Below are 19,015 nucleotides of genomic sequence, written 5' to 3'. Positions count from 1 at the left end.
ACAGTTATTAATGGTTATTTTACTCTTTGTTCAGTGAAATTTTTACTAACTGCCTACTTAGTGCTTATATAGAGATGAATATGATCTTTGCCCTTAAGAAGCTAGTAGCCTAGTAGAAGACAATTATAATAAACTAACAAAAACTACAAAATAAAATGATCAGTAATAAAATAAGCTAGTAATACAATTCTGAAAGCAGAGTGTAAAAGGAATGATGAACTCTCCCAGGGTGTTACAACGAAGTGAAGGCAGAAGTCTCAATTCTAACCTGTGAGGAGACAATTCCAGAATTAAGTATAAGACCTAAACTGCTTCACTTTAGGGATCAGGTATGGCAGGGAAAAGTTTAGAAGTAACAAATAGAATCAAGAAATCCTGTTGGTATAAAAGATACCTTTATTCCATGACTTGTGTAAAAGGAAAATTGCCAGAAAATGAATATGAAGGCAAGAAAAGGCTGATTCTTTCTTATAGTAGAATGTCTAATATTAAATATACATAAAGATGTTAGAAAATCATCAATGGATACTAAAACTAGTAGATGAATGTTTTATGAGAAACATGATATTTATATAGTCTCAAAGTCTCCCTACATACTACTATTTGTCTAAAAGGGAAATATACTAACTTCAAAATTTTTTTAAAAATGGGAGGATATCACCTTAATCAAGTGGTTAACATTAATACCATCAATACTGGGACAAACTGACATCATGTGCTCCCTGCTAAAACTAAGGACACAAAATCACATCTGTGGAATTCCTGCTAAATCCAATCATGAGAATACATCAGATAAAACCAAAATGAAGTATATTATGCAAAGTAAATTATTTACAGTCTTCAAAAATGTCAGTCAGGAAATACAAAGAAAGGCTAAGGGACAAATCCAAGTTAAAAATAAAGACCCGTGACAATTAAATGCAATCAATGCATGATCCTGAATTAGACGATATATGGGGTGGGAGAGAAAGGATTATAAGGACAGTAACAGTTTATGACATTTGAAAAGCCTATAAATTATAATACTGTAATAGTAAATCTCTTGGTTTCATAATAGTATTTTAGTTATAAAGAGCATAGTCCTTAAGAAATATAGACCTACAAGATGTTAAGTAATTAAGGGCTAAGGACTGTTAGGTAGTGTTTACATTCTCAGTAGATATGGCCCTCACGTACTTGGAAAACCAGCGTGATCTTAGGCTAAACATTTACCTGCGCTCTATGAAAATAATTCTCAAGGGGGAATACAAGGCTAGCATACTTAAGGAACTGTAGACTTAAAAACAAAGGAGGAAAAAGCAGCTGATGTGCTGAACTACAAATGGAATCTATAAATATTCACTATGTCCAAAAGAAATGATTAGATAATAAGCACCACTCCACTATAACTTGCAGATAAACTCATTCATAATCAATATAAAATGCTAAAGTAAATCTCAGTATATTAACTAAAAAAATTACTATCACTGATAATATACTAAAAAACACTACTTTCTAAACTGAGTATTAAAATCAATATTCAATTTATTTTTAAGTGATAAGTTTTCAAGACCATTTCAAATGCTACCTCCTCATGAAGCTTTTTCATCTACTCTCCCTGGAATATAAACTTTCAGCCTTTGGCATTTTTTTTTTTCTTTTGGTTTGTTGCTAAAAAATTCTTATACTGTAGTTGTATCTGTTATTTTTTAAACCCCCTATTCTAGATTTTAAGCTGCTAGAGGACAAGAACTGTACTTTATGTATGCAAACTTTATAGTTTCTAACACAATACTTAGTATAGAGTATTGTCAAATTGAATTAATGGAAAAATCAGTAATTTGAACCATGTTAAGACTAACCTGGGGTGACTCCACTGAAAAGTTGAAATAATCAAGTATTTGTAAAATATAAAAAATCTGTATTAGACAAGTTAAGGTGCTAAGAAAGCCCTCCAGACAGAATAATGAGGAGGGTAGGAGAGAATGGAATCAAGGGGAAATGACTAAGGGTAGACAAAATGCTTTGTCTAGATGCACAGAGTATATAAGCAAAGGCATAGATATATCACCTAACAATAAGGGTGGGTAAGGTAACTAATAGACATTAGCATTAAATATGTTAAGTCTCAAAGCTTTATTTTAAGAGACTTCTTTTGGAACAGCACAATTAACAAAACACTAGCTTTATAAGGTCTAGCTTCATAAGTCCTGCTTTGTAATTAGCTCAACCATACAATTAACATCTAACTGGGATGCCACTGAGAGTGAAAGAGGGCACTATTAATGATTATGCTTGACATACGCAGACATAAACTAGGACTTGTTCTGTGCAAACTGCAATGTATGGTCATACTTTTTTTTTTTACATAGAAGAACTGGGGTGTAGGCCAGAGGTGCGGGGGTTGAGGTGAGAGGATTCTCCAGAGACAGTGGGGAGCAGAACAGGTGGACTTACTAAAATACACTGCTAAGGGGAGCAGTGAGAGAGGCAGGTGAGGTGTGCTGTGCCAAATGTGAGTTAGTGCCCTGGCCAGGAATTAAACTCAGGCTGTAGCGATGATAGCATGCTGAGACTCAACCCTTAGACACCAGGGAGACCCTTGGTCATTCTATTTATAGCCCACTTACAGCCTACCCCTGGCTACCTGAGTCTTTCTCAAGGTTCAGCAACAACCATTTCAAAAGGTATGTTTACTTTCTTGCATAATTCACCTACTTACCCAAAAAGAAACAGGAGGGATCACAGCTCTAAACAATTTTATAATACCTACCTGTCAAAACCATCCTCTAAAGTTTACCTATTAAGTGAGGACCATATATAGCATGCAGAAAAGAATGGTAAGCATTACCAAAAATAAAATGTTAGCTCACTAAAGCTTTCTTCAAACAAAAGAAAATAAAAAGAATCGACAAAGCAAAGCATACATGTTTGTCTGAATTTCCTAGATGCAACTTCTACTATGTCAGCATTAATTAAATAAATCAGAAGAAAATGAATCTTACCTTGGGAACTTTGGGAAGACTCTGCGGAAGAGGAACTACTATCTGTATAATTCTGTGGTTCTTCTTTTCCCTCCTGAATTGATGAATTACCAGCCTCCGCCACCCTGGATGCTTGTTGTAATGTTTCTGTGACAAGCTGCCTTGTTTGTTCACTAACAACTGTGGCTTGAAATGTCACTGGTTTGGGTTTTATAAGAACCTGGAGGAAAAGCAGAATTATCTCCATTTATAAGAAGCACCATTTAAAAAGCTAAACTTTTAGGTTATAAACGGGTATTTTTCTGACATGGGAAACAGCATTCTGTACATTTATTGTGCTTTGGGCACAGCACTGTTCATCAAAGTCAAGCTATGAACAAATTATAATCAAGTCAAATACAATGTTCTAAGTGCTAAAACCATGACTCTGACAAGAGTCTTCACCCCTGTTTTTTCTTGTCTAGAGTGCCTTAAGGAGTCATTTTAAAATCAGTACACTATATAATAGAACGGCAGTCATAAGCGAAGGATGACAGAACAGAAAGACACAAGGAGGAATTCTGAGCCACAATAACAGTTTAGGAATCCTCCTTCAGAACTTATATTACCATAATAAAAATAAAACCCATTTTTTTAAGCCACTGTTCTTCAGGTTTCTTTTCATTAGTAACCAAATGAAATTTCTAACTGAGATACCTGAACAAAGTTGACTTGCCTGGGACCTAAGTAATCTTTAAAGAACTCCCCAAAGGAACAATGATTTAGATAGTATTAGAAGCAACATGGAACATGTGGTCGACAAACTCCTAGCAAAGGTAAAAAAAAATCAAAAACACTAACTAGCAAATGAAATACAAAAATTTCAAATTAAACGATTTGACTTCAAAATTTAGGACTCCAGGAGTTGACTTCAATTGGAAATGGCATAAAAATATTAACTCACCACATTTATTTTTTATTTATCTCGCACATAAGATTCCAAACTATTTTAGACTCTATTAAGTCAACCATTTCAAGAATTCAAGAATGAAAACATGAGTTATATTTTGACTTAGATGATGAAGCAAATAAAATCATTACAATTGAAATGAAAAGGCAATTTGTACTTAACTTCTAATCACAAAACCTATTTGTTTAGATGTATAATTTACTTGGCTATGACTATGAGGGAATCAATTATAATGACAAATTGCTCATTTATGGGTAAATTAACACTTATTATAAAAATTCTAGGATAGCATTTCTCAACCAAAGCTGACATTGCTTCCCTTCTTACTTTCAGAAAAGCAGTAATACCTGCAAAAAAACAGTAACCTAGTAACATAAGATTAAATCGTGAGTCTGAAATTCCAAGGCAAATTTCCAGTAAAGTTCCTTTATCTTCTATTGGTTGAAAAATGAACAGATCTCTAGTTTCTCCATTATTTAGGCTGCAAGTAAAGCATATCTTGTAAGTAAATAATGCTTTCAAAGTCCTTATTAGCTTATAAAAAGAAATTACTATCCCTTGAGAGTTTCTAAATGACTACTATTACCCTCAACCTTTTACATTTCAAATAACAAAATATGCCTTCAGCAATTTTTCATTCTAAAGGGACTCTTTTCCCCAGTCTTTGTTCATGATGTAACACAAATACTTAGACATATTAGATATAAAAAGTACTGAAGAGAGAAACGCAGGTTTTGAAAATAGCTAATTGTACATGCTCGATCAGAACATTTAACATTCTGATTTTTTAAAGATCACTGATCTTTTCATTGAAATTTCTACTTTGGAATTTTAGGAATTTAAAATATCCCAGCATCAAGAAAAACCACTGTATTCATAGCCTACCTGTGTTTTCCCTTGCTGGCCATAAACAATTTTTGTTGGGATGATCTTAGCTGCTGGTTGAACTGTGGAACCTATTCCCTTTGGCTGCGTTACAATCATTTTGGTGATGGGTCTTGTAGCAGTGATGATAGCTGGTTTTGCTCCTGTTGGCACTGTCTGAATAGTCTTTTCTCCCTAAATTGAAGTCAGTGAGTATATAAAAGATTTATATGCATTTAAATGATAGAAATTGCCATTTACTGAAAAATCACAGAAAGGTTTTATCAGGATGATGGGAAAAGGACTGTAAATTGCGCAACAAAGTACATTTCCAGATGACAAAAGCCCTGGACTTATTTAATATTTAAGAAGTCATCTGACCAACTTTCTATCCAAAGGAGGCATTATTTCCTGATGAGTGACTTTAAAAATGAATTCCTCATGTAAGAATATTTATTAGATTAACCCATTCACAGAATACATATTAGGGTCAGAAAATTCTAGAAGAATATAAATTAAAATGTTAATATTTCTCTCTAAAAGTTTGGATTATAGGTCTTGCCCTCTCACATCCATTTTTATATTCTAATTTATCTGGAATGAATATTCATATAATAAACTGCCTAAATTTCCCATATATGAAATTATAAGGATGTACAGCAGATTGTCTTCGTGAAAAAGTATAAGAGATGGAATTAGCAGTGATATTAACATGACTTCTATGGTTACATGGGAAAACTTGGTGCATTTCCCATGTTTTACTATTAGTATATTACTAATATCACCTTAATTTATTAAGTATATTGCTTAAGCCCATTAACTTTCCACTATTTTTTTAACGATTTATTTATTTATTTATTATTTATACAAGCACTGGGTACAGTCAGAAGCGCGGGAGGGTGAGAGAATTCACCAGAGCCAGAGCAGGGAGCAGAGCAGAAGAAGGACCGAAGCACACTGCTGAAGGGAGCAGTGGGCAGCAGGAGAGGTCTGCGCGCCATGCGGGACCCTCCTCCGGTGGCCAGGGAGCAGCCGGGGATCAAACCGGCGCTGCAGAGGCTGCAGGCAGCTTTGCAACCCAGCGCTCAACCGCTGCGCCACCGGGGAGGCCCAACTTTCCACTATTTTTAACTGCTTTCTTAAGTGCCATTTTCATTCATGGAGTCAATACTTGAACTAAATTAAATTCAAAGAGTGATTTTACCATATTATTAACATTTTAAAAATTGAAATTCAGGGCCTCCCCGGTGGCGCAGCAGTTTGAGTGCAGTGCTGTGAAGCTGTCCACAGCCTACGCAGCACCCATTCGATTCTCATCCGGCCAGGGAGAATCCCACATGACGAGGCAGACCTCTCCTGCCTCTCCCGCTGCTCCCCTCAGCAGTGTTTTCAGTCTGTCTGCTTGTTCTGCTCCCTGCTCTGTCTCTGGTGAATCCTCTCACCCTCCCATGACTCTGGCCTGTACCCCAGCTCTTATATAAATAAAAATACATCTTAAAAATAAAATTGAAATTCATAAAACTAAAAAGGATCTGAAGTGTTTTACCTTACCAACTTTTCTGAAGTTTTAGTCATCATCATCACCTAAATGTGTGACCATCTAAACTTAGCAACCATTAAAAACAAAGTACACCTATGTGAGCTGGTAAAAGATAATCACTGTGAACTTATAACTAAATATGATTATAAAAAAAATCACAAATTTAACTATCTGCCTGTAATTATCTAAGGGAAACATGATGTGTCTGTCAACTGTGTGATTACTTATTTTAACACATACACACACTTTCACAACAGCGTCTCTGGAAAGAGCTCTAGAGTTCATTTGCTAAGAGCTGCTCATTTGTAAGTGGGCATGCTTATTAAATAGACTCAATGAATCCTATTCAAGTATAACACTCCACTCAAACTAGATCAAAACTAACCAGCAAGCTGTTTTTGAAAAAGCTCTTCTGATATATGATATTGTATGCCCAGGTACGCAAGAGGTGAATACAGGTGCACGTTCACATATGGTGAAGAATGGTCTTCACCACCTTCTGATCTGCTTGTTTCACTATTATTTCCTGTGTCAAATTGTAGCTATTAAATATATTTAGCAGCTAAGATTCACACATGACTCTTAGGTCTATGTTACTAAAAAATCGAAGGTACATAGCATCCTCTCTTATAAATCAACTTCTGTGACAGTGCAAACCAGACTTTACAGGGTTCTGAAAATCTGAATTCTAATCTTGACTTTAACTTTGGCTTACTTTATTTATATGAATTCAGGCTAGGAATAATCTGTTTGTCCATATAGTGAAAAATGTAATGCTGGACTCCTATCAACATTGTAGATTGTGATGCTGAGCAAATTTTCATGAGCTCTACTACAAAGATGTATAACATTCTATTTTCTAACAAAGAGGGAACACTACCAAGCCTAAACAATTATGTACCAAGAGTAATAACAATTGGAAAAAAAACATTCATTGAGGACTTTATGTACTAGGCACTGTTCTGAGCACTTTCAAAACAGCTACTAGTTTTGAACAAATCTGTGATAGAGATTATCATCCCCAACATACAATGAGGAAATAAAGAGAGACTTTGAGTAAATTAGCCAAGGCCAAACAACTATGACATTTAGAGACAAAATCCAGGTTTGTCCAACTTCAAATCTTTTAGCAACTGCCTTCAGAACCATAATCTTTTCTTACTAGCTAAAATAAGTAAAAATGAAAGTAACAAATCCCTATCAATTAATTTAGTCTTAATCACAAATATTTTCCTTTGCCCAGATGAAGCAAATACTAGGCCATATGCAGGAATAAAATTATCCTCCAGTAGCGGTATTCCTGTAGTTAAGCCAGGGGAATCCTCCATCTGGACCAAGCTAAGCATCAAAACTCACCACAAACAACTTGATTACAAGCTATAAGTTTTAGAAATTACTGTGAAAAACAGCATAAGTAGGAGGTGTTTTAACAATTATTACATCGCAGTGGTGGTAAATCAAGCCATTGTGGGATTCTTAATGTCCTTAGGCAAATACTTATATAGTTGATCTATAAAATCCTCAGTGAATTGCTGAATTTGCAGTTCAAACTCTTACTTACTCCAGCATTTAGCAATGTTGTGACAACGTTTTTGCCTGGGAGTCCTTGAATGGTGGTTCCTTTTCCTGTAGTCTTTTGCACAACAATCACATTGGGCTTGGAAGTCATTGGGATTGTAGTGATTTTGGTAGTCGTTCCTTAGAGAAGGAGGGAGAAAATGAGGTCTGAGTTAAAGACTAGAGGTATCTGGCATTTTGTTTACACTTCACAGTTTAAGATGACATGTCATGAGAACCAGACAATGAGGATGAAAATGAAAGATTGGAATGGTTAAGTTACAAATTATCCTAGAATGAGAGAATATTAAACACTGACTCATATTTTTGGAATCTGATGACCTACACATCAAATACAAAACAGAAAAAAAATCACTATCAGGTTCTCCATCTATATTCCTTTTCCGACTAGTTAATTGCAACAAATAAGAATCTCAATTCAATGACAAATATTTTTCCCAAACCTAGTATTACAGTTATGTGAATAGTGTGAGGGAAAAAATTTCTTCAAGAGAACATTAAAAAAACGAATAAATACTTGTCAAAATTCATGTATTCTTGCGTGATCAAAAAGATAAAACTGACATACAGACCAAGTTACAGATTAAACATACACTCTTATGCAGCAGTCTGAAGAGTCTGAAAGTAAAACCCATATATTTACATATATAAATTTGTATTTTCAACCATTAGATCTACTTAGCAGACCATAGCTACTGACCCAAACACATTATATTGTCCTCCCCCTCTACACCTTCCTACAAATTTTCTCTTCTATCTATTCAATTTATACCTTACAGTTTTCTAATTGACTAAGTTGAAAATCCTGGTACAAATCTTTGATTCATATTTGTCTTCTGTCCCTGTATCTCCCTAACACAATGAAAGCCTAATAAGTCCCCCACTATATCTTTTCATGTCATTGATTCCTCAGTGCTTGCACACACTATATGGCATTTACTCAGTAATATTTATTCAGTGAGTATGTGAATGAACTCAACTTGTCACCAACATATGACTTCTTCCAAAATGTTAATGTCAGTTCAATGGACAGACCCTCATCTCTTGGTTTCTCATATTGTCTCCCTACTTTAGGTATCCCTACCAAACAAACAGCTCTGTTGGTCCATCATAACAAACATCCTTAAAAAAACTGATTTCATCATGTTATCAGAACATGATGTCATCAGAACTTGTGAAATTGATCAAAAGCCTTTCTAATTCCTATTGCATCTAGTTCTAACTTCCCCTCTTAGTTTTCAAAATCCGCTATGATTTGGCCCTTAGCTACCAATTTGATCTTCTTTGTTCCTACTTCACAGTATAAATTCTAGTTTAATAAGTAACTTCTAACAAGCAATAACTTCCTACTACTACCACAGAAAGCCCAAATTCCTCTAACTTTCTAGGTTCCACTGACTTTAATTTTCAGGATTATCCAATATATACCTCTCTTTCAGTGTGCTGGTTTCCACATTGATCTCCTTGAGCATACCAGTCCCAATGCTACTGTTTGTTGCTCCTGTAATTTCCTCTGCCTGTGAAAACAGGCAAGTCTTATTTTTCTTCTATAGGCTTGTATTATCATTTGTCAAATGACTAAGCACAGAACAGGTACTCAATAAAAAGCTTATTAATATGTTCTCAAGAAGAAAAATTAAACAATATCTTATTCTTTCCTATTGGAAAACCTTAGCATCCTCACTAGAGTTTCAGAAATAAGACTGCACTAAGAATAAGGATGTTCTAGTTATATATTAATTTTTGGCAATCATATTATAATATTTTGGTAATATACTTGCCATCACCTAATATCTCATTAGTCTAAGGTAATACACTCAGGTTACATAAAAAAAAAATAACTTCTATCCAAGGACCAGCTTTACAAATGCTCCCTCCTACCTGCCCTTTATCTGTAGCCTCTGAATAGTGAGTTATTAAAAGCCACCAAAATAACAGCTGCCATTATATACTTATATAAACTGTAGCTCTTAATTCCACTCTTCATATGTGATTGATCAGGTATGGGTCCTTCATACCCCAGTCTCACCAAATATGATCAACAAAGGATCTTTTAGACAGTAAGCATAAAAAAAAATGGAAATGCAAAACATGCTTTAACTCTACACTAAAGTACAAGGACCACTTTTTAGACAAAACATTAATATGTAAAATTTATTTACATGTAAATTATATTTATATATAGGAAAATATCTAATCTTTCCATTACAGAGGTGACAATTTATGAGACAGTTTGTAAACCAAGTCTTCCAGCTTAACAAAATGGTGTTAGAAAATAGAAAAAAAAGACATAGTATAAGTACAGCATTATATAAAAATAGAATATATCTATTACCAAATTTTACAAAAGTGTAAAATTCCAGCAAACATATTTCTGTATCTCAGCTGCTATCTACATATGTTGAAAAAAGAAGTATCACTCATTTTTTTAAAAAGATCTTCCACGAGGCTTTGACAGTATTCAGTCTGCAATTCTCATTTTAAAACAGGATGTACACAAGTTCATTTGTTTAACATTTTTTAGGACAGAAGATGTGCCTAACATATATCACTATGCATCAAAGAACTCAATGCAATATTTAGCTCACAGAATATCAGAGAAACCATTTCTATATATAGTCTTTACATTAAAAGATTATTTGTAAAAGTTTCAGCCTTATCGTAGGTAGCCTGAAAGAACATACATTGGCCCAGATTTTACTAGTCACAGATTCTTAAATCACCCCGACAATCTTGACTTCTGTGGTAGTTTTGTTTTATGTGGCTTCGGTAAAAAAATGAGCAAGTGAAGGTACAAATAAAAAAGCATATAAACACTAAACCCTTGTTTGGACATTGTACCAAAGAGTAAGAGAATCAAATTTAAGTGCTGTCATTTTTACAGATTCTCATAACAATGAATAACTTCTCTGAATAACAATTTATCTCTGAAAGATCCAATCTTCTCAACAAAGGATCCAATCCCTCAACAAAACACATTTAAAAATTGCATCTCTGCCATTTTCTCTATACAAAGTAAATATTTTGTAAGATATATGTTCAATAACTGTAAAAGTAGTGGAGCCTTCCATTTAATGGATTATTCTAATAAAAAGAAAAATGTAACCTTTCTAAAAGTACTTTGGAAGCATAAACATGCCTTCTGGGATATTTTACAAAGGAAGTGAGAACTGCATGTCAATTATATCAATATATAAACCTATATAAAGATGTTCATCACAGGATTATTTATAATGACAAAAAATTGTAAGCAAGCTAAAGCATTCAAAAATAAGAAAATGGCTAAAAATGGTACATTATATGAGAGGGGCCAAATGTATTTAATGGCATGGGGGAATACATAGTAAAATGATAGAATTCGTTGTATCACAACTCTAATTTTAAAATGCAAAAACACATATACAACACATTTCTATTAAAAAAAAAGAAAAAGAAACATACTTAAATTTTAACACTTTTCTCTGTGTGGTGAAAATTATAGGTTCTTACTTTTCTCTGTACCTAATCATATTTTCTGAAGTCCCTACAATGAGGGACCTTTTTTCTTTAATTAAAAAATTTTGGGGCCTCCCCCGGTGGCGCAGCAGTTGACCACTGGGCTGCAAAGCTGCCGCAGCCTCTGCAGCGCTGGTTCGATGCTCTTGCTCTGGTGAATCCTCTCACCCTCCTGCGCTTCTGACTGTATCCAGTGCTTGTATAAATACATAAATAAATCTTTAAAAAAAAAAATTTGTTCTGGAAGTTTAGACAGAGGGAAGCGATAGACACATCGAAAGAAAGTGTGTTTTCTTTTTTTCAGCTTGCTTTCTATTCCTTCAGCTAGATATTGACATGTATTTTAAGGAAATTTCTTTGTTTTTTGGGTTTTACAGAGCAGGGGCAGATTCTAGGATGCAGCATCTGTTCATGGATAAAGGCAAAAACTATCTAAGTTCATTCAACCAAGGCTTACCAGTTTACTATGAATAGACACTGAGGACATAAAAACTAGTAACAAACTATCCCAGTACCATGGAACAAGATTACAAAATAAGAAATTGTCTTAATAAAAAATGTTGATAGGTAATGTAAGGATCAACTTAGAGTAATTAGAAATGAGAGCAGTATCAGTGAAGCAAAGGTAGAGATAAAATAGGTTCCCTGCAATGAATAAAGCTGTTTCAACCTTGTGTCAACTTACCCTGCAATGCTGGGAAAGTTTAAGAACTCTTCCAGTGTGTACCCATACATAGAAATAGCAACTAACCATTAATTACTTTAAACCTGAATACAAAGATTGATAAAATGTATGTATGTGTAGGGAATAAATCTCACTACTTTCTAGAAAATGTGTTTACTTGTATTGCTCTACCCTAGTACAAAGCCGTTAAATAAGTTTGAAAATAGAGGTCTCCCGACACCTAGACATTACTTCAAGTATATGATGCTATGAATTCATATGTAAGTAAAAGAAACCCTTTTGATCACAGAAAGGTATACACCAATTAAAAAAAGTGATCACTTTTTGAAAAATGTTTGAGTAAGTGCTCTATACTATTTAAAGATATCATCAAGTATTAAGTTATGATTTTAGTTTTAACTGTTATTTAAAATATCCTCTTAAAATTGGAGTATGAAGAATCTTTCCCTAACAGTTTCCACCCCCTTCTCAGTTTGGCAAATGCTGGATTTTCTCACTTACACTTAAAAGTAGAGCCAAATTCAACAGTTTTAAATATAGTTTTATACCAATACCATGCCCTATTTTGCTTTTTTTTTTTTTTTCACTTTAAGTTATCAGCAACAAAATATTGCTGCCAGGAAATTCAACCCCTTAACTTTAAAAAACTCACCTGGGGCATACAAAATATGGCTAGTCTACAAAAAGAGTAGACAGTAAAGTCCACAAGGATTGCTTAATCAGAGATTATTTACATCATTTTAATTAAAAAATAATAATCAATGAAAATGGATGCCGTGTTAACATACCACGTCCAGAGTTCACAACCCAAACACTTCAGGAATTAATGAACCAATTAAAGTCAGGTAAGTTCCAAAATACCAGTAAATATTATTAGATTTCACTATTTGAGTAAATTATTTTTAAAAAGTAAATAATCAATATAAATGGTAAAAAGTAAATAAAGATATTCAAGTGCTTTTACTTTTAATAAGCTAAAGGGACATTAGTAATTGGAAGGATGAGATATGGTCCTCAAACATATTTAGTTAGAGTAACAGATACTAGCTCTCCCACTATTTCACTATGTGATCTTGAGCAGATTGATTTCACCTCCCTTAAGTCAAATTTGTTTGCAGCTAAAAATTGATGATAATATCAACTATCTCAAAGTTCTGAGGTCTGAATGCACAGACAACTCACAGAATACTTCATAAATGAAAATTTTCTACGTAAATCTAAGCAATAATCTCTCCATTCTGATTATAAACTAAAGGTTCTTTGGATTTTAGAACTATCAAAAGCTTAACACATGAATATTTAATACCAGAAGTGAAAAATTATACTTAGATCACGAAACATCAGGACTAAAAACAAAGTTTAAGATTTCTAAGCAGAAAAGTGAGATCCAAAAAAGAATCCTTCAAAAATGAAATGTGGTTTTCTCTTATTGAAGGTGAACTATACCTTTAACATATTTCAGATATACCTACCAGAAACTATGTTACTGCTAATTATCTTGCCCCCCAAGGTAGCCAATGATTTGGGCACTACTGTAATGATGCTGCCACTGGTAGTTTTCACATAGGTTGCCGCTCCAGGGGTTGCAGCCATCCGACCTATGGACGGGCTCACCGTTGGCCGGGTATACGTCGCCTGTGTACCTGTAAAAATGGATGTGCCAAAGGAAAAACTTGTTAGTACTTATAAAAGAATGACAATTTATACTGCTCAACAATAATTTAATGTAACCTACATTGCTTAAACTTGAAAATGGAATTTCAAGATGTCAAGACAATAAAATAACAATTTACAACCAACTTCCAATGCACAATTCCATTAATTAATTTTATACAGAAAATTTTGTGACGTGTTACATCAAATTACTAGTCCCAAGAAAAAAGTATAGCTAACTCTGCTCCCTTCTTTCACTACCCTTCTTCCACCACTTTTATGCCAAAAGAAACTTAAATTTAAATCATCTTTCCTGCCAGAGCATTTTAGATATTTCTGTTACATATTTTAAGGTCTCTACATCTGTTTTATGCTGTCTCACTGCCAAACCCAATGTCAGCACTTAGCATATAAGGAAGTATTGTTTGCCTAAAATTTTATAAACCTTTACTGTTTTGTATTCTGCTACCCTCTAAATATATTTCCATATTTTAAAGTCATTCCATCACCTTACTAGAGATGAAAGCTAAGGTTGCCAAGACTTGCCAGAAATATTTCATTTTAGCCTAAAAACTTCACTATTTACTTATTTCCTCAACTTTAACTGACCTATTAGAATATTTTTCTCCATGTTCCTCAATAGATTTTATATTTTTCCCAATATTTCTAGCCCTTCTTCCCCAAAACAGTAGTTAAAAACTATCAGATGATCCTGTTATAGCTTCTTATTAATCTGGTCAGCTCATAAATGCTATACTAAATAGCTAAGTATTAGTTTTGGAAAGAATGAGGACAACTACAATAACACCTTCAACTGACAAGATAACCACTTTCAACAAGTCCACTCCCCCAAATGATTTTCCAAGTAATTCACCTTTTTAAAAACACACTCAAAACTTAAAAAAGGGGGCAATAAGAACATTAAGTAGAATTAGTTTAAATTGGTCACAACTATACAGCTGAATGTTTATGCAAAGTAAACATGCCAATAAAGATACACAGTTCGAATCAACTGAATTGTAGCTGAAGATTTTTTCAACTTAAGTTTTTGTTTAAAAAGAGAAGCACTTATTCTAATATAGATACATGAAGTACGGACACATTGTTTTACACTACCTTTCCTTACCTGAGCAATTATGTGTGTGTGTATATATATATATATATATATATATATATATATATATATAAATATAAAATACACTCTTAGCTTTCTACCAAATGGAAAAAATTGGAGAGAGGGGGAAGTATGACAGATCTAATACAGGAATAAGTATCCTTAAAGCACAGGATTTGCAAAAATGAAATAAAGTAGGATGGTAGTTGCCAGAGACCGCGGGAAGGTAAAAATGGGCTCCCATTTTATTGTTTAATGGGAACAGAGTTTCAGTATGGGAAAATGAAAAAGTTCTGATGCCTACAAAACAATGTGAATGTATTTAATGCCAAGAACTGTAACTTAAAAATTATGAAAGTGGTAAATTTCAGGTTAATTATACTTTCCCATAATACAAAGGGAAGAAGTACAGGCTTTCAGAGTCAAACAGATCTGGGTTCAAATACCATTTCTACCATTTCTTAACTGTATGACACTGGGCAAACTTTAATCTAAGTCTGTGGATTGTTGCTGAAAATGGAGATATTAAAACCTAAGGAAGGGCCTCCCCGGTGGCGCAAGGGGTTAAGAACCGCACTATGAAGCAATCCGCAGCCTCTGCAGCATGAGTTCAATCCCCGGCCAGCCAGGGAGCTGGCCCACATGGCACAGCAGACCTCTCCTGTCTTGCCCGCTGCTTCCCTCAGCAGTGTATTTCAGTCAGTCTGCCTGTTCTGCTCCCCACTCTGTCTCTGGTGAATCTTCTCACTCCCTCCGACCCCACCCCCCCCCGCATCTCTGCCCTGTACCCCAGCTCTTGTATGCATAAATAAATCAATCTTAAAATAAAATAAAACCTAAGGGAGAGTAAGTGCCATGATTGTGCAGACTTTTATATACTGGCCAATAAATGATAGTGTACAAATTTGATACAGTTATCAATTTATATTACTTTAATTCTATCTCCTAAATACTGGCCCTCCTCAAAAAATTTGGTACAGCTTATAGAAATTTAAAGTAACAGCAATGGCTAATTCTAGTATTAATAGTAATAGTTATTGAGCACTCTTCTGAGTACTTTACATAGCTAATTTCATTAATACTTACAAAGACCTTATGACCCTATCTAAATAGACAAGGAGAAAGATTTAGAGATTAAATAACCTATTCAAGGGCACAAAGAGTACTGTTTAAAATGTTCTGCACTGTCACTTCCTTGGGTATGGTTGCTAGTTGCTCTCCTATCTGGGAAAAATCTAGACTGTGCTTCCCTCTGTCTACTACACTGTAATGTAATATAGATTTTTAACATCACCAGAATGAGATCCTTGTAGGCTAGGATTGTGATTTCATTCAATCAGCAAATTCTGACTAAACTCCTACCTATAAGACCAGCTCTACATATACATGGGGAATAAAACAGACATGCTCCCTTAGCCTCATAGAGTTTACAGTCTAATTGGGTAAATCAATTAACACGTGGCTAAGAAACTGGAAGTTGTAGTGCATGTTATATAGGAAAAGAACAAAGGATGGTGACAATAGTAAGAAAGCTAATTTCAGCTTGGGGGAGGGAGGTAAGAAAGATCTTTTTGAAGAATGGTCTGATTGATCTCTATATTCCCAGTGTCAAGCACGTTGCTGATACAAATAAATTACTGGATGAATAAATGAGAAATGAATGGACTGATGGTCAAGAAAACTTACCAGTAGGAGTGGTTACCAGTTTAGTTGTCATAATTGCACCATTACTGCTAACCACCATAATAGGGGAATTGCTACTGGTAGGCAGAGTTGCTGTGACTGGTTTGGGTAAGATTTTACTTGGTTGAACTTGTTGCGTGATGATTTTAACACCTTTAAAAGAAGAAAGACATATCTCAGCACAAATTTTTAAAAAAAATGTCTACCCAAGAAGGCAATAGTTACATACTCTTTATTAAGTCTTGTCTAAAGAGAAGTTTTTTCATGGTGATGAAACCCTTTACACTTTTATTCCTCAAATTCCTATCTTTGCTAATTTCTCTCATCTAAGAATACAATTAAAACATTACAGAAGTTACTAAAAGGTTTTTAAAAAAACATTTTTTCTTTGTCTAGGATCGTGACATATAAGAGCTTTCAAATCAAATTAGTCATTGACCTAAACTTGTACAGACAACTAAATAATATGTTCCATGCAAATACCCGAGATGAAAAAAGACCTGAAAATAAAAGTTAATGTTTTTTATATATTCCCAGTACCCCAAAGACTTCTCATAATGCCTTAAACATAGAGGTCACTGGAAACTATAAAGACAAGAAATATTTGATAAACGAAAGGCTCATTTTGAGCCTTTATTTTTAAAATAACTTCTTTCTAGAAGTATTTCTAGTAGCTCACTATCAAACACAAAATACAAAATGAAGGATATATAGCTATTGCCCCCTACATTAAATAAGCCTATGGGCCAAAACTTGACTGCAATATGTAAAAATAAAGTTAAAATGTTAGGGTGGTGATGTTATGATTTTGTTTTCACATGTTCAGAATTTCTATTTGAATGTTGTAATTGTCACACTGACTCTCCAAATGAAAAATGTCTACTCAAGATGGTGCACGGGTGCAGTGGTGAAGGAAACTCTTATGGGATCTTCACCTGAGGGGGCAGGGGAAGCAAATATTGTTTATAAATGAACAATGATATAAAAAATAAATAAATAAATATGAGATAAAAAAATAAAGGGGAGCAGGGAGAAAAAAAAAGAAAAAGAAAAATGTCCACTCAAAAGGAAATCTTTTACATTAACTATAAATTTAATTACCAAAAATTGTTAACTGAGGAAGTAGTTTTTACAATACATTTTCCCCACTAACTTCACAGAAATAATTCATGGAATATAAACAACTAAAAATCTTATTACATTTTTGAATGGTGATTTAGGTTAAAGCATTAGGAAGCATACAAATCTGTTTATTTAGTAATAAACTTAAGTAATTTTAAATTTTTAGCCAACAAAGAAGTTAAATCTATAACATCTAGAATAGTGAAGTAAATTACCTAAGCTCTATGATTCAGTTCTCTTATCTTCAAATAGACAGTAATAGTATATATTTTCTAGGACTTTTGTGAAGATTAAATAAATCAAAATTATAAAGTGCCTAGTATATAATGTAAGAATTCAAAAATAAGGGCCTCCCCGGTGGTGCAGCGGTTGAGCTCTGGGTTGCGAAGCTGCCCGCGGACACTATGGCGCCTGTTCGATCCCCGGCTGCTCCCCGGCCACCGGAGGAGGGTCCCACATGGCATGCAGACCTCTCCTGCCGCCCGCTGCTCCCCTCAGCAGTGTACTTCGCTCCTTCTGCCTGCTCTGCTCCCCGCTCTGGCTCTGGTGAATTCTCTCACCCTCCCGCGCTTCTGACTGTACCCAGTGCATGTATAAACAAAACAAACAAACAAACAAATAAAAAAAAAAATCATAAATAAATAAAAATACATGCCTCTTTAAAAAAAAAAAAAGAAGTTTAAAAAAAGAGAATTCAAAAATAAAGTTATTGTAGAAATAATTAATTCTAATTATCACAAACAGCAAAAATAATTTCTACTATTATCTCATTAATATTTAAGTTACATAAAAAGAAATCCCCAATGAAATAACCACACAGAACAAAATTAAGGGACTCATACGAGATTGCTTTGCTTAGAACTATGCAGGTAAGTTGAGATTTTGGATCAAGTGGAAATTTTTCTAGAAAAATATTACATATCAAAATTACCTCAGAAAAGATTCTAAAATAACAAATTTCCATGAAACATATTTTTAAGAGCTCATCCTCCTTTGCCAAAAAAATAGAAGGCTGAGATAGTTCCACAGGTAATACTACAGAAAACAATTCCAATGTATTTGAAACCTTTCTTCTTAAAAGTTCTTATCAAAAGAAGAAAAAATTCACAGCTGTGTGGTAATGGATATTTACTAAATTTATTGGGGCAATCATTTTAAAATATATACGTCTATCAAAACATTATGTTGTAAACCCAAAACTAATACAATGTTGTATATAATTGTATCACAATTAAAAAGAATCAAACAAAAAACACCCCAAAGATTGAGTTTTGACAAAAGTATATAAGGAATTCTGCTGACCTGCTAACCTAACGAAAAGTGGTAAAATAAAACCACCATTGAAAAGCTCTAGTAATGGTCCCACTGA

General features: G+C 34.0%; 1 protein-coding gene across 7 annotated transcripts in view; it reads right to left on the bottom strand.

The window, feature by feature from the left end:
* Positions 1-19,015, bottom strand: part of EMSY (EMSY transcriptional repressor, BRCA2 interacting) — a 76,033-nt gene that overhangs the window by 17,720 nt on the left and 39,298 nt on the right. For all 7 annotated transcript variants that reach the window (XM_037522992.2, XM_037522994.2, XM_037522997.2 and 4 more), the window contains 5 exons: positions 16,528-16,677; positions 13,547-13,717; positions 7,878-8,014; positions 4,798-4,971; positions 2,985-3,183 (listed from right to left, as the gene is read on the bottom strand). In XM_037522992.2, the coding sequence (XP_037378889.1) occupies positions 2,985-3,183; positions 4,798-4,971; positions 7,878-8,014; positions 13,547-13,717; positions 16,528-16,677 (831 nt within the window). The remainder of the gene's footprint in view (positions 1-2,984; positions 3,184-4,797; positions 4,972-7,877; positions 8,015-13,546; positions 13,718-16,527; positions 16,678-19,015) is intronic.

This window comes from Talpa occidentalis, unplaced genomic scaffold (assembly GCF_014898055.3).
Source record: "Talpa occidentalis isolate TD23 unplaced genomic scaffold, MPIMG_talOcc4v2.1 talOcc4.3, whole genome shotgun sequence".
Classification (NCBI taxonomy): Eukaryota; Metazoa; Chordata; class Mammalia; order Eulipotyphla; family Talpidae; genus Talpa; species Talpa occidentalis.
This window is presented reverse-complemented; position numbering and strand designations above follow the sequence as displayed.